The sequence below is a fragment of the Thermobia domestica genome, chromosome 16 (genome assembly GCF_964235325.1).
Source record: "Thermobia domestica chromosome 16, izTheDome1.hap1.1, whole genome shotgun sequence".
NCBI lineage: Eukaryota > Metazoa > Arthropoda > Insecta > Zygentoma > Lepismatidae > Thermobia > Thermobia domestica.
This window is the reverse complement of record NC_137469.1, coordinates 23,315,778-23,328,063: the sequence shown is the minus strand read 5'-3', so window position 1 is coordinate 23,328,063 and position 12,286 is coordinate 23,315,778. Positions and strand designations below refer to the sequence as shown.

The 12,286-nt window shown below is 35.6% G+C and overlaps 1 protein-coding gene across 9 annotated transcripts in view; it reads right to left on the bottom strand.

Annotated features, from left to right (window-relative positions):
• Positions 1-669: 669 nt before the first annotated feature.
• Positions 670-12,286, bottom strand: part of dnc (phosphodiesterase dunce) — an 872,058-nt gene continuing 860,441 nt past the window's right edge. For all 9 annotated transcript variants that reach the window (XM_081742182.1, XM_081742183.1, XM_081742184.1 and 6 more), the window contains 3 exons: positions 11,427-11,549; positions 9,985-10,167; positions 670-2,650 (listed from right to left, as the gene is read on the bottom strand). In XM_081742182.1, the coding sequence (XP_081598308.1) occupies positions 2,318-2,650; positions 9,985-10,167; positions 11,427-11,549 (639 nt within the window). In that variant the 3' untranslated portion in view covers positions 670-2,317. The remainder of the gene's footprint in view (positions 2,651-9,984; positions 10,168-11,426; positions 11,550-12,286) is intronic.

The window sequence follows — 12,286 nt, the reverse complement described above, 5'->3', positions numbered from 1 at the left end:
TAATAATAATGAAGATGATGATGATTATTATGAGAAAAGTAGAATCATACATACTTAAAACTAAGTTTTCTTTTCTCTCTGTTTTTTTTTTCACAACGTTGTTACACATCTATAACTAACAAAAAAAAATTACATCTCGGGTCATTAAATTTCACTGTACTTTTTAAAATTAAATATACATATGCACTTGGACTTTGCATTTTAACACCTGAGAATACGTCAGATCTTAATTCATTCTTCCACTCTCCGCTTTTGGATACGTAGTTTTATTTTTCGTAAGATAGGTTTTACATGCAAAAACTCAAATAACACTAAAGTTGAGATACCATACCACCGTTATTCTTTTTAAAAAAAGAAAATCTCAACCATTAGTGGTAGTCGAGAATTTAGCTGGTGTTGCATTAAACTTTTTTTTAAATGCATTTGAGAAAAATATATATATTATGAACAATCAAAAAAAGAAAAAAAATCAATTTCTGACAGTATAAGTACCGGTGAGATGCCATACCGGTACCGGTTTGTCTCAAAGAAGGAGAAAAAAAATCAGAAAAACAATACTGGCCATACACACGCAATCTTCTTTATGTACGTATAATCAATAATAATAATAATAATAATAATAATAAAATAATCAACAGCTCACACACGCACACAACTATGCATGAAGGGTTTTCTTTCTTTCTTTCTTTTTTTTTTTTTTGAGTAAACGCTATGCCTTTTTCTTTGTTGATTTGTGTGTTGTTTTAAATGATCTTGAGCTGCGACATACTGTTGTTAAATTTTTCTATATCTTTCAAATGTTTCTTCATTATTTCTTCTGTTTTTCCGTAGTGGTCAACTTCATATAATTTCTTTTTAAGTCCGACCAACCTTAGTACATACATTACTCATATATGTACCAAAAAAAAACCACACTGTGACTTTCGCTTTGGTTGTTTCAAAGTATGTATACATAAAACATTCACATACATATATATAGATATATATGTAAAGAAACACACACACACACACAAAAGCGACCATCCTAATACGAATGTTTTTTTTTTTTATCTCTTCGCAAAGAACTGTGCATCACAACTGTTTTGATACTTCTTTATTAAAAGGGAAATAACTGTCTTTTTTTTAAAAAAAATTAAAAGTAAAGCCTTTAGCGGAAAAGGGGATGCCAAACGAAAAAAAAATCACAAAGAAGAATCTGCAAATTATATAACTAGTTTTTTTTAAAAAAAACAGAAGAAAATATAATGTAATTCTGAGGCCACACACATTATTTCTAAAAAGGCTCATTTTTTTATCTTTGATAATCCCCTACTGATATAAACAGATAGCACATGAATGCACACTTTATTTTTTTTTAATATTACTTTTCTTTTTAATTTTCTTAGCTACTTTGTTTTCTTTTTTAACTTGTTTTTGCATCAGGTTCATTTATGCAATAAAGAGGCTGGCCAAACTGTTCTCGTGATGATGATGTTCTCTCCAACCGAAATATTTTCACACAGATGTTAACTTACTCCATACTCTTGCTTCTCAACTGTTATTCTTCATACGGGTACTTTTTTTTGTATTTTTTGTAATTTTTTTTTTTTGAGAAAAGGGGTAAAGGATAGGTCACAGAGGGGGTGGGGTCGGAGGTAGGGAGGGAGGGAAGATAAATATATATATATTTATAGGTATATAAGGATGCAGAAGGTGATTTCTTTTGTTTAAGGGAAATAGTGAAAAGCCACCAGGGCTTATATAGAAGGTTTCATCACCTTTAGTAAAGACTCCTTCAGACGTCCAGCGTTCTGTTCTGTTCTGTTCCCATTTTCATATCAAGAGACCTGCTCACTTCCGATATCTTCTGCAATATTTTAAATTTTAATCCCTCAATGCCTTTTTTTTTTTCATTTTCCCTAACTCGAGGTCAGTCTCACAAACAAATATTCTTCCTGCTTTCGTAAATTATATATATGTATATATATTTTTAATACAGGATTTTTTTTTCTTCTTAAAAAAACAGTCATTATGGTGACCTGCACCACCAAAGTCTCTTGTCTGTCTTACGAACTGTTCCTCTCTTCTGATCTTTTGTGGTTGCAAACAGCGAGGCACGTTCATTAGTGCTTCCTGCAGCACGCATGCACTACTGCAAACATTTTCGGTTAGCTGGTCAAGGTTTTCTATAAAAAAGAACCCTGCTTTACTAACTGCCTGTTTTGTTTTTTTCTTCCTTTTTGTTTTGTCTTGTCGTTCACCCCTATCTTCTTCATTTGCTTCTCCACCACAGCTGCACTTTTTCCTGCAGCTTCCTGCAGAGGCCCAGGAACCTCCGTCACATCCCGGTGTCACTACTATCACCAGCTTCGCTTTCTTCCAAAGTTACCTGGAAACGGATTTGGTCAGAAGACGGTGCTAGTGAACTGCGGCCACCCATGGCAACCGACGTCCCACTGGAACCTGCAGCCTCATCGTCGTCTTCTTGTTCCTCCTCGTCATCATCTTCCTCTTTCAGTTCTGCACCGGCAGATGGCGGGCTGGGAGGAATCATACTTTGGTACCAGTCTCTATTCTCTTCAAGGGTGTCCAGAATGTCTTGTGCATCTGGATGAACTAGATCCGCCCACGTTTCCCATAGCGGATGAACGATGTAGTCAATGAATCCGACCTGAAAGGAAAACGAACAAAATAACGTAAGCATTAGCATTAATGGCATCAATATCAAATATATCAGCTAACAATTACAATACATTTACAGTGTAAATTGCTTGAAAAGCTGTTCTTCTTTATACTATTAAGTACTGTTCAAAATCATCATGTTAAGGTTGGTTTAAAGGGATAAGTTTTGTCGATAGATGGCACTACAGTCTTCGTATCTTTCGCATGTATTTTTTACCTTTCACGAAAATTTACAATTTCTCTTACAAAATTTCAACCTAGAGACTTCAAATTTTTAGAGAAGGAACTTCATAATCTATTAAAGGGTAAAATCCGTGCCGATTTTTTATTTAGAATTTCCTTCATTGTTGAAATGGCTTGATTGTTGAAATGGATATCTAAACCTTTAACAACAGAACTGTTTCAACTGTGAAGAAAATTCTAAATGAAAAATCGGTACGGATTGTACCCTTTAATAGGTTATGAAGTTCCTTCTCTAAAAATTTGAAGTCTCTAGGTTGAAGTATGTAAGAGAAATTGTGAGTTTTCGTGAAAGGTAAAAAATACATGGGAGAGATATGAAGACTGTAGCGACATCTATAGGCAGAACTTGTCCCTTTACACTAACCTTAAACGTCGAGTTTTCGCTGTCAGCATTATGATGACTAAACATGTAGCAGTGTCACGCGCGAATCATACGAAGGAGTTTGGTTTGCATGGTGTGATATTTTTTTTAATTAATATTGAAACCGGAAGTGGTAATAGATTTCTTCTACTTCCGGTTTTAATAGTGTGTTAAGAATAGAAATGAAATTTATTTTTGGGACGCTTTATTGATTGCAGGAAACCGCTATTCCCTCTCCATTATAGTTTTTGGTCTATAGTGATTCGACGTTAAAACCGGAAGTGATTGATTTCTACCACTTCCGGTTTGAATATCAATTCCTTAACGAACTTAATTGCCTAACTTCTGGTCTTCTATATCCTGGCTGAAATTGTGATCTATTGATTAGTTCTTCAGATTCGTATCTCCCGGATGGACACACAAATAGACAAAGGAAATATATAAATGAGTTTGATTGCTAAATTAAATTATTTGAAAACTTTAACAGTCTTCCCCCTTTTGGTACACACCATGAGGACGTAGGGATATGCATGGGGTACACACCATGAAGGCTGTATATGGAGTACACACTATGAGAGCCTAGAGCTATGTATGGAGTACACACCATGAAGGCCCTAGGGCTGTATATGGAGTACACACTATGAGAGCCTAGGGCTATGTATGGAGTACACACCATAAAGGTCCTAGGGCTGTGCATGGAGTACATATCTTGAAGGTCCTAGGGTTGTGTATGAAGTACAAACCAGGGGTAAAAGTGCAGGGGAACGCGAGAGGACGCCGTCTTCCACCTCCAAAAAAATATGTATGGCGTCCACCCAGTTTCTAAAAAATTACAACTGGCAAAGATAGGCAAAAGGGACGGCTTGACGTCATGCAGCTACCTACCGTCCCCCTACCTTTTCAAATCCACTTTTACTCCTGGTACAAACCACATCATTAAGTCCGTAGGACTGTGTATGGAGTACACATCTTGAAGGCCCTAGGGTTGTGTATGGAGTACACACTATGAAGGCCCTAGGACTGTGTATAGAGTACACCGTAAAGTTCCTAGGCTGTGTACAGAGGTAAAGTCTCCACACTTTCCTGATTGTAGTCAACGCTACACTCTAGCTCTTTTACTTTCTCGAAGTTATCCAAAGTATCCAATCCATTTGTAGGAGGCTGAGTGAACCTCAGTGCAGGGGCGTCATTTAGGGGGAGGCAGGAGGGGGCAATTGCCCTCCCCCCCAAGAGTTTGAGGAATACACATACTTTAATATATTGTCTACTAATATACTAGTACAAAACGTGAAAGTCTTATGTCGGTGGTGCTCTTGCCCCCCTCAAGCGAAGGTTAAAACATGATTAACAATATAAGTTATATCACTATGGGCCCAAAATTAAAATATGATTCAAATATGCATTTATATTACAAATAGAAACAGTATTTTAGTGTTTGTGTGATTATGATAGTCAGAAATATGTTTATGTTTAGTCGGACACGTAAAAAGGCGCCAAGATAAGAAAAAACGACATGTCAGAAATTTGAGCCTTATGACAATGCTGACAGCTGCAAGTGAAAATTCGACGTTTAATATGACTTCTGGTACAATATATAATAGTATGAAAACAAGCAAGATGTACAGTTTTCGAGTTTATTGAATTATGGTACATTTATGTTTGCAGCAATAGGAATAGAGATTTTTTTTTTTTTTTTTTTTAAGTCAGGGAAAACTTAGAACTAATACCGTTTGGTAACTTAAGTATAACATTTGACTGAATACTGTCATTAATATTTTTCATCTTCTTTTAAATCAAATATTCTCTATTTGTAATTTACAGAATGCTACAGGGTGATACCTTAATGCACCTACAAACTGAAGGAGGTAATAGGAGACATTACATTAGCAAAAAATATTTGACGAACATGGGACGAAAGCGCACCGAAAGTAGAAGCGGAGCACTCGCCATGCAAGAGGGATCCCTACAGATAGATGGTAAATCCAATATCTCCGCATCTCGGCGACCAGTCCGCTCGCATCTGAACGTCACTGCATTTATTAGGTGCGACTTTCTGTGTAATTTTTGATTCGACAGCAATGTCTTGATTTGATTTGATTGTTTAGTTTAGCGTCCTTTTCAACAGCGAGGCTATATGAGATATGGACCTACAGTCTAACGTGGAATCTGAACCACATGAGCTCCTGCCGGGAATCAAACACCGGTCTCCCACTCCAAAGGCGGGTACGCTAACTGCTTAGCCACGATGGAGCTCAACAGCTATGTCTTTCCCCGTTCATGAGATATTCGGCAGCATATCAGCGCCTTTGTCGCTTTTTGAATGCCTCTCACGGGAAAATAGGGCCGGTTTCAACACTTTTTTTTTTTTTTTTTTTGCTTAATCTGATGTCTTCTATCATCTATTTCAGTTTGTCGATGAATCAACAAACCACTTTGTGTATGTTGACAACTAGCACTGGTTGACATTAAAAACTTCAGCCATCAATAACCCGGTTCCTTCAGATTTTCAGCATGGATCTCAAAGTGCATTTTCAAATTTACCGCGTTGGACGTCATTGTTTTCTGGAGGCGGTGTTTATGGCGCAAGTAGTTCTGAGAAACTATTTTATTCAGTTGAACTAAAATTCTGTAGAACAGGTTTATTTAGTTCCTGAATATTAAAATTTCATTTGCTGTTTACTTAGTACGTAATTTTCTTTCTTTAAGGCATTGCACAAGTACGTATTTTCTGCTCAATATATACAGCATATGTAACCAATCTATCCTATATTTTCGGAAATCTGCCTCTCCTCAGGTACGAAGGATGCTTGGAACTTTTGAATGTCAACCTGTATAAGATTTTATATTACATAGTATTTGTATAGAATAGTTAGAATCAACGGGAAAATGTTAGAAATTTGGTCTACTGCCCTCAAATCATACAAAAGAAAATGAATCGTTTCTACTAACTACATAATAAATTGCAAAAATAAATAAGCATTCATTATTGTCTCATTTTCGGCCATTTTTCTTAAAATAAGACTCTGCATTTAAAACTTTATTGGGATAAGAAACCAATTTCTAATCATTTTCAGAAAATTTCTTTGGAAAGTCGAGATCATATCTTAGTTTATTGCTTTTGTTATCTACTCTGGATGTTAGAATGATTATCTGAAACAGTGTAATATAAGATTACGATAAGAAGGAATTTTACTTCCAGTAACAGCACAAAAACCCACTTTTTTTACTGGAAATAAATTTCCCGTCATTGGAATCTTATTTTTCGCCACTTTAACTGATTACCCAAAGTATTACTAACAAGAACAAAAGCGAATAAATGAACTAGCAATCATACATAGTAAACTCCTAAAACAAACTCAAATATTCTTGAATGTTAATGAAGTATATACTGTATATGTATACACTATTAGGATAAGAGATTTTTGTGTATAAGTATCCAGGATGTGGAGACAAATGAAGATATATTAGATGGGTCGACCGGAAAATGAATGAGATGGCGTTAAAATTGGTGAGGGAGAAAAGAACAATTTTAGATGTAATTGAAAAGAGGAAGAAAAACTATAGTTGCAGCATTAGCTGTGAACGAATTGTATCATAAGGGACGCACTAGACAGTATGATGGCGAGAAAGAAAGAACGAAAGAACAAACGAAAGAAAGCAAGCAAGAAAGAAAGAAAGACAGACAGACAGAGAAAAAAGACAGAAAGACAGATAGTAAGAACGAAAGTCAGAAAGACAGACAGACAGACAGAAAGAAAGAAAGAAAGAAAGAAAGAAAGAAAGAAAGAAAAAAGAAAAAAAGAAAAAAAGAAAAAAAAGAAAGAAAGAAAGAAAGAAAGAAAGAAAGAAAGAAAGAAAGAAAGAAAGACACACAGCAAGAAAGGACAGACAGCAAGAAAAAAGAAAGAAAGGACAGAAAGACAGAATGAAAGGATAGAAAGAAAGATAGAAAGGACAGACAGCAAGAAAAAAAGACAGGTATCAAGAAAGAAAGAAAGAACAGAAAGAACAGAAAGACAGAATGAAAGGATAGAAAGAAAGACGGACAGCAAGAAAGGACAGACAGCAAGAAAGAAAAAGAAAGAAAGAAAAAGAGAGGGAGAGAGGAGACGAAGGAGACTACAATTGATGAACGATATCAAAACAGAAAAATCGTACGTAAAGACGAAGATGTTAACTGAAAGCCATGGAACATGGAAGCTTCTCAGTTGCGGAAAGTGACCTGTCAATCATAGCAGAATTACCTATCATAATGATGTATCCAGGTTATTCCGAAACACCACCAAAAGTGTTTTTGGAAATGAATCCTCACAGGAAAACATGAAAACAATTACAGACTAGTACGGGTGCACTAATGCGTTACTGCGGAGTTATTGCACACCAAAAAATTGGTCAAAAAGATAAAACGCAGAGTTACAACTCGGGAACAAAATGTCGGCTGCAGATCGGGTAAAATAACATAATGTTTATTTTGAGCCTAGATCCCATTAATGTATCAGTGGAAGTGAGGATACGGCCAAAAGGGTTAACTTAAAAACATCGAAGGATATTCATGAGGTCATCTAAAAATGAAAAATGGTAGATCACAAACTGACAACTGGCATAAATTCCATATCTACTGGCACATTAATGGAGTACAAACACAAAATAAATATTATGTTCTTTAAGCAATCTTTATCCATATTTCGTTCTCGAGTTATGCCTTGTTTTGTATCGTTCCTAACTCAAAAATCATGTGCATGAACACAAGCTGTATTCTCCGTATCTGATGAAGAATTTAGCGAAAGTACTTACAGTTTATTTACTTCGGATTTTTTTCTTTCTTTTACCATTTTCTACAAATGTACTCCCCCACACGCATATTGGAATTATATGATAAAGTATAAACACGCAGATACTTGTCAATGTAATGGAAACACCTAAAATAAGTGAAATTAATCAGTTTCATATGGTATTCGATCACCTTTCGCCCTCACAACAGCTCTGTATGTGACGTGGAATGGAGTTATGGAGGTCGTGAACGCTAACAAGTGGAGTATTACACCATTCCGCATGCAGTTCATCGTTCAATTCCATGAGAGAAAATGGAGATGATTCGTGGCTCCAAAACAGACTACAGATGTTTAGTTATGATAAAAGTTCAGGGATTGGGCGGGCCAGCGGAGGTCTTCATCCTTATGTTCCATAAACCACGCTTCAACATCTCTAGCTCTATGAATCGCCACATTGTCATGCTGTGGAATACGCCGTTATTACCCACAAACAACACCAGGACACGATCTTTAAGCAACGGCATAGCACCCATTGAAAATCAGAATACTGTAGCCCACAGCATAACACAGCTGTAGCCATGTTTCACGGTTGGGCGGAGGCTCTGCGTATCATACGTTTCTTTGGGTATCCGCCACACACGGACACGGTCTGTGGTTTGAAATAAAGTTGGATGATAACTCATCTGACCATATCACAGGTTTCCAGTGATTAGCGGTCCGTGTTTCATGTTCGCGACACTACCATTGGCGTTACGCTAAAGCGTTATTTCCCTAATCAGTAGTTTCTGTTATACAAACAGCCATCGTATGCCCGCGTCATGTGGCTCGCGGTGGACTGTGATTGTTCAGGAATCCTACTCGAGTGCCCCTTTCACTTGTACTACAGTCACAGGGTGGTTCTTAAGTGATAATGCGTTTTAATACTTGGCAGGACCTGTCACTGACCACTGTTACTCTTTACCGGTGCCGTGAGTTTTGTAGGCTATCACCTTCGGTACTTCTAGCTGCACATCTAACATACTTGCCAATTTTGTCACTCTTGCATCACATAACTGAGCGTCAAAAATTTACCCTCTCTGTAAACCAGAGAGGCCGACCCTTTTACACTATCACTGTAAGTTTGGATAGTTACATGCAGGGACATGTTTAACATTTGTGACGCCCCGCGCGATTAGAAAATGCTACCTTCTCAACATCAATGCTTACCACCAAATGTCCATAATTTCGAGAGCTTAAAGTAATAAAAGAAAACACTGGCCCGAGAAAAATCTGTCACCTTGGAATATGGTCCATTTTAGCCCATGTATAAATACTGTCCTGGTTAAAAGTGGAGAAGAGAACAAAATATAAACTGGACCGAGAAAAATCTGCCACCTTGGTACATGGTCCATGTTAGCCCATATGTAAATATGGCCCTGGTTACAAGAAGAGAAGAGAACAAAATAATAAAACATAAGAAATGAAGCTATGAAGTACAAAATAAAAAAGAAACCCCGAAGGAAGAGAGCAAAAGAGGGTAACTATTAGGAAATATCAGCAGATAATGACTGAAGTGGTCTGGACAAATGAAAATAACAGAACAAGGAAAGGTATCACGGTGAGCGTTGAAAACACAAAGCAAACAAATGCGAAGACGACTCAGAAAAAAAAATGGAAAGATGATGTAATTGAAGTTATGCAGCGGGAAAAAGCGAATTACAGAAGAGGTATAGAAGAAAAATGGCGGCAAGAAAGGAAAATACGAAGCCGCCCCGACCCTATGAATATAAGAAGGCGGAAAAAAAAAAAGAAAGACAATGACGTTCTATAGATTGCTCTGCTGATTTGAAGGAAATTTTTAGTTTTCCTGAGCCTAGCTTCAACAGTACGCTTCTTTTCTATAAATGTCAATATTCAGGACAAGAAGCAAAAAGTGATAAAACAGGTACAGTAAGTACATATGCTTACCTGAGACTTTTCAATAGTAGCACTATGTCGATCACACATTGGGCTTATGTCCATGGCTTGTTCTCTCTCCCTGTCACCCTGGAGGAAGAACTCTTCCATGATGAGGTCAACCCACCTCCTGTACAATTCCAGAGGTTTCGTAGGATTACTTAGATCAGCACAGTGAACCAGGTTTTGTAATACCTACAACAGAAAAAAATAAATAAAATTAATAATAAATTTCGCTTTTTCATACAATATATATTAGTTTTACAATGTACAACCTAAATAAAAATAATAAAATCTGAGCAAAATAACCACTTACAATTCCGCGTTCAAGTTTCGGCAATATATCACTGCAAACTCAGATACGTTTTCTTAGCGAGTAATAAATGTCTTCTGAAAGCAATGTTATATTGCCGAAACCGTAACTCAGATTAGGAATAATAAGTGCTTACTTTGGTCACTATATTGCCGAAACTGTAACTCGGATTAGGAATAATAAGTGCTTACTTTGGTCACTATAAGGCCGAAACTGTAACTCGGATTAGGAATAATAAGTGCTTACTTTGGTCACAATATTGCCGAAACTGTAAATCAGATTGGAAATAATAAGCGTTTACTTTGTTGCTATATTGCCGAAACTGTAACTCAGATTAGAAATAGCTATATTGCCGAAACTGTAACTCAGATTAGAAATAATAAGTGCTTACATTGCTTATTTTTACTTAAGTTATAGGTAGTTCCAAAGCTGTTATTATTATTATTATTATTATAATAATAATAATAATAATAATAATAATAATAATAATAATAATAATAATAATAATAATAATAATAATAATAATAATAATAATAATAATAATAATAATAATAATAATAATAGGTTATTCTCCCAATATTGGCAAGTAACTTGCTACAACTGAAAAGCTTCCATGCTCCTCAGTCTTCAGTTATCATATTATACAATGATAACAAATCCACAAATAAATCCCTGATTGTTGCTTTTCTTTATATGTGACCAAATAAACTGTCAACTATCAGGTTGTATCTATTGTTGTTTATCTTTATATGTGACAAAATACACTGACAATTATCAGGTTGTATCTATTGTTGGTTATCTTTATATGTGACAAAATACACTGACAATTATCAGATTGTATTTATTGTTGCTTATTTATATATGTGACACAATACACTGTCAACTATCAGGTTGTATCTATTCTTGATTATTTTAATGTGACCAAATACACTGTCAACTATCAGGTTATCTACTATTGCTTATCTTCTTCTAACGGTATCACAAACACTACTAAAAGTGACACACACTTCTGACACTAACATTTAGAAATAATAAAGAAAACCTGGAAATTCAAGGTAAGTGATTAAGTGTTTAACCTTCCAATAGTGAATGTGAACGAAATATATTTAAATTACAACAGAAATGACTTTTTCCTTTTTACCTGTATTCTGTCTGTGTAATTATCGAGAAGTAGAACACCAGATCCAGCTACTTTCTTTGTTTCGACCATAGTTTTCAAGTCCGCTAGCAAACTCATATGCTTAGACATATCCGTTGCTAATACCTAAAAATAAACAAAGAAAGAAAGAATATCTTAAATACAGTGTAACAACTATTACACTGAAAGAAAAGTCAACAAGAGTATTGTAGAGAGATAATTTGTAACAGAATGTTTCTAATGTATATCGTGAGGAAATGATTACAGTTATCTAATGAAATTACCATAAGTGATGCTTTCACTAGCTTTCAAAGCAAGTGTTACATATTTTAAAAGAAATTAATTCACGTATTTTTTTAACTATATTTAAATGTAATCACTGTAGCATTTTCTTGGTTAAATTTCCTCTAAAACAGTTTTCCTAAGGTGTTTCAGTCATTTAATTCTGTGGCCTTTTGCAGCAGATGTGTCACTTACATGAAAATATAATCACTTATTGAAAACATGTACTTTTGGCGCAGGGCAGGGATGTAACGGGATTAATAGGGCGTATACACACCTAATATTCTTAAAATCCAGCGTACACTCACATTAAATTCAAGAAAGAACAAGCGCATACGGGAATAAGTATACGCTATATATTCGAAAACGACCGGGCGTATATCTACTAAAAGTTTTAGCATACACGCCACTGGTGGAAGGATCCTAAAAGCTGAAAACTGATCTTTTTCGAAAAAAAAAAAAAAATCCTGCAAAGATTTCTTCAGGAAAGCATTGCAGGATTAAATGTTTTGTAAGTTCAAACAAACTACCCGTGAGTTTTACTTAGGCACTACTTCTTCCAGAGACAGCTCATGAGGGAA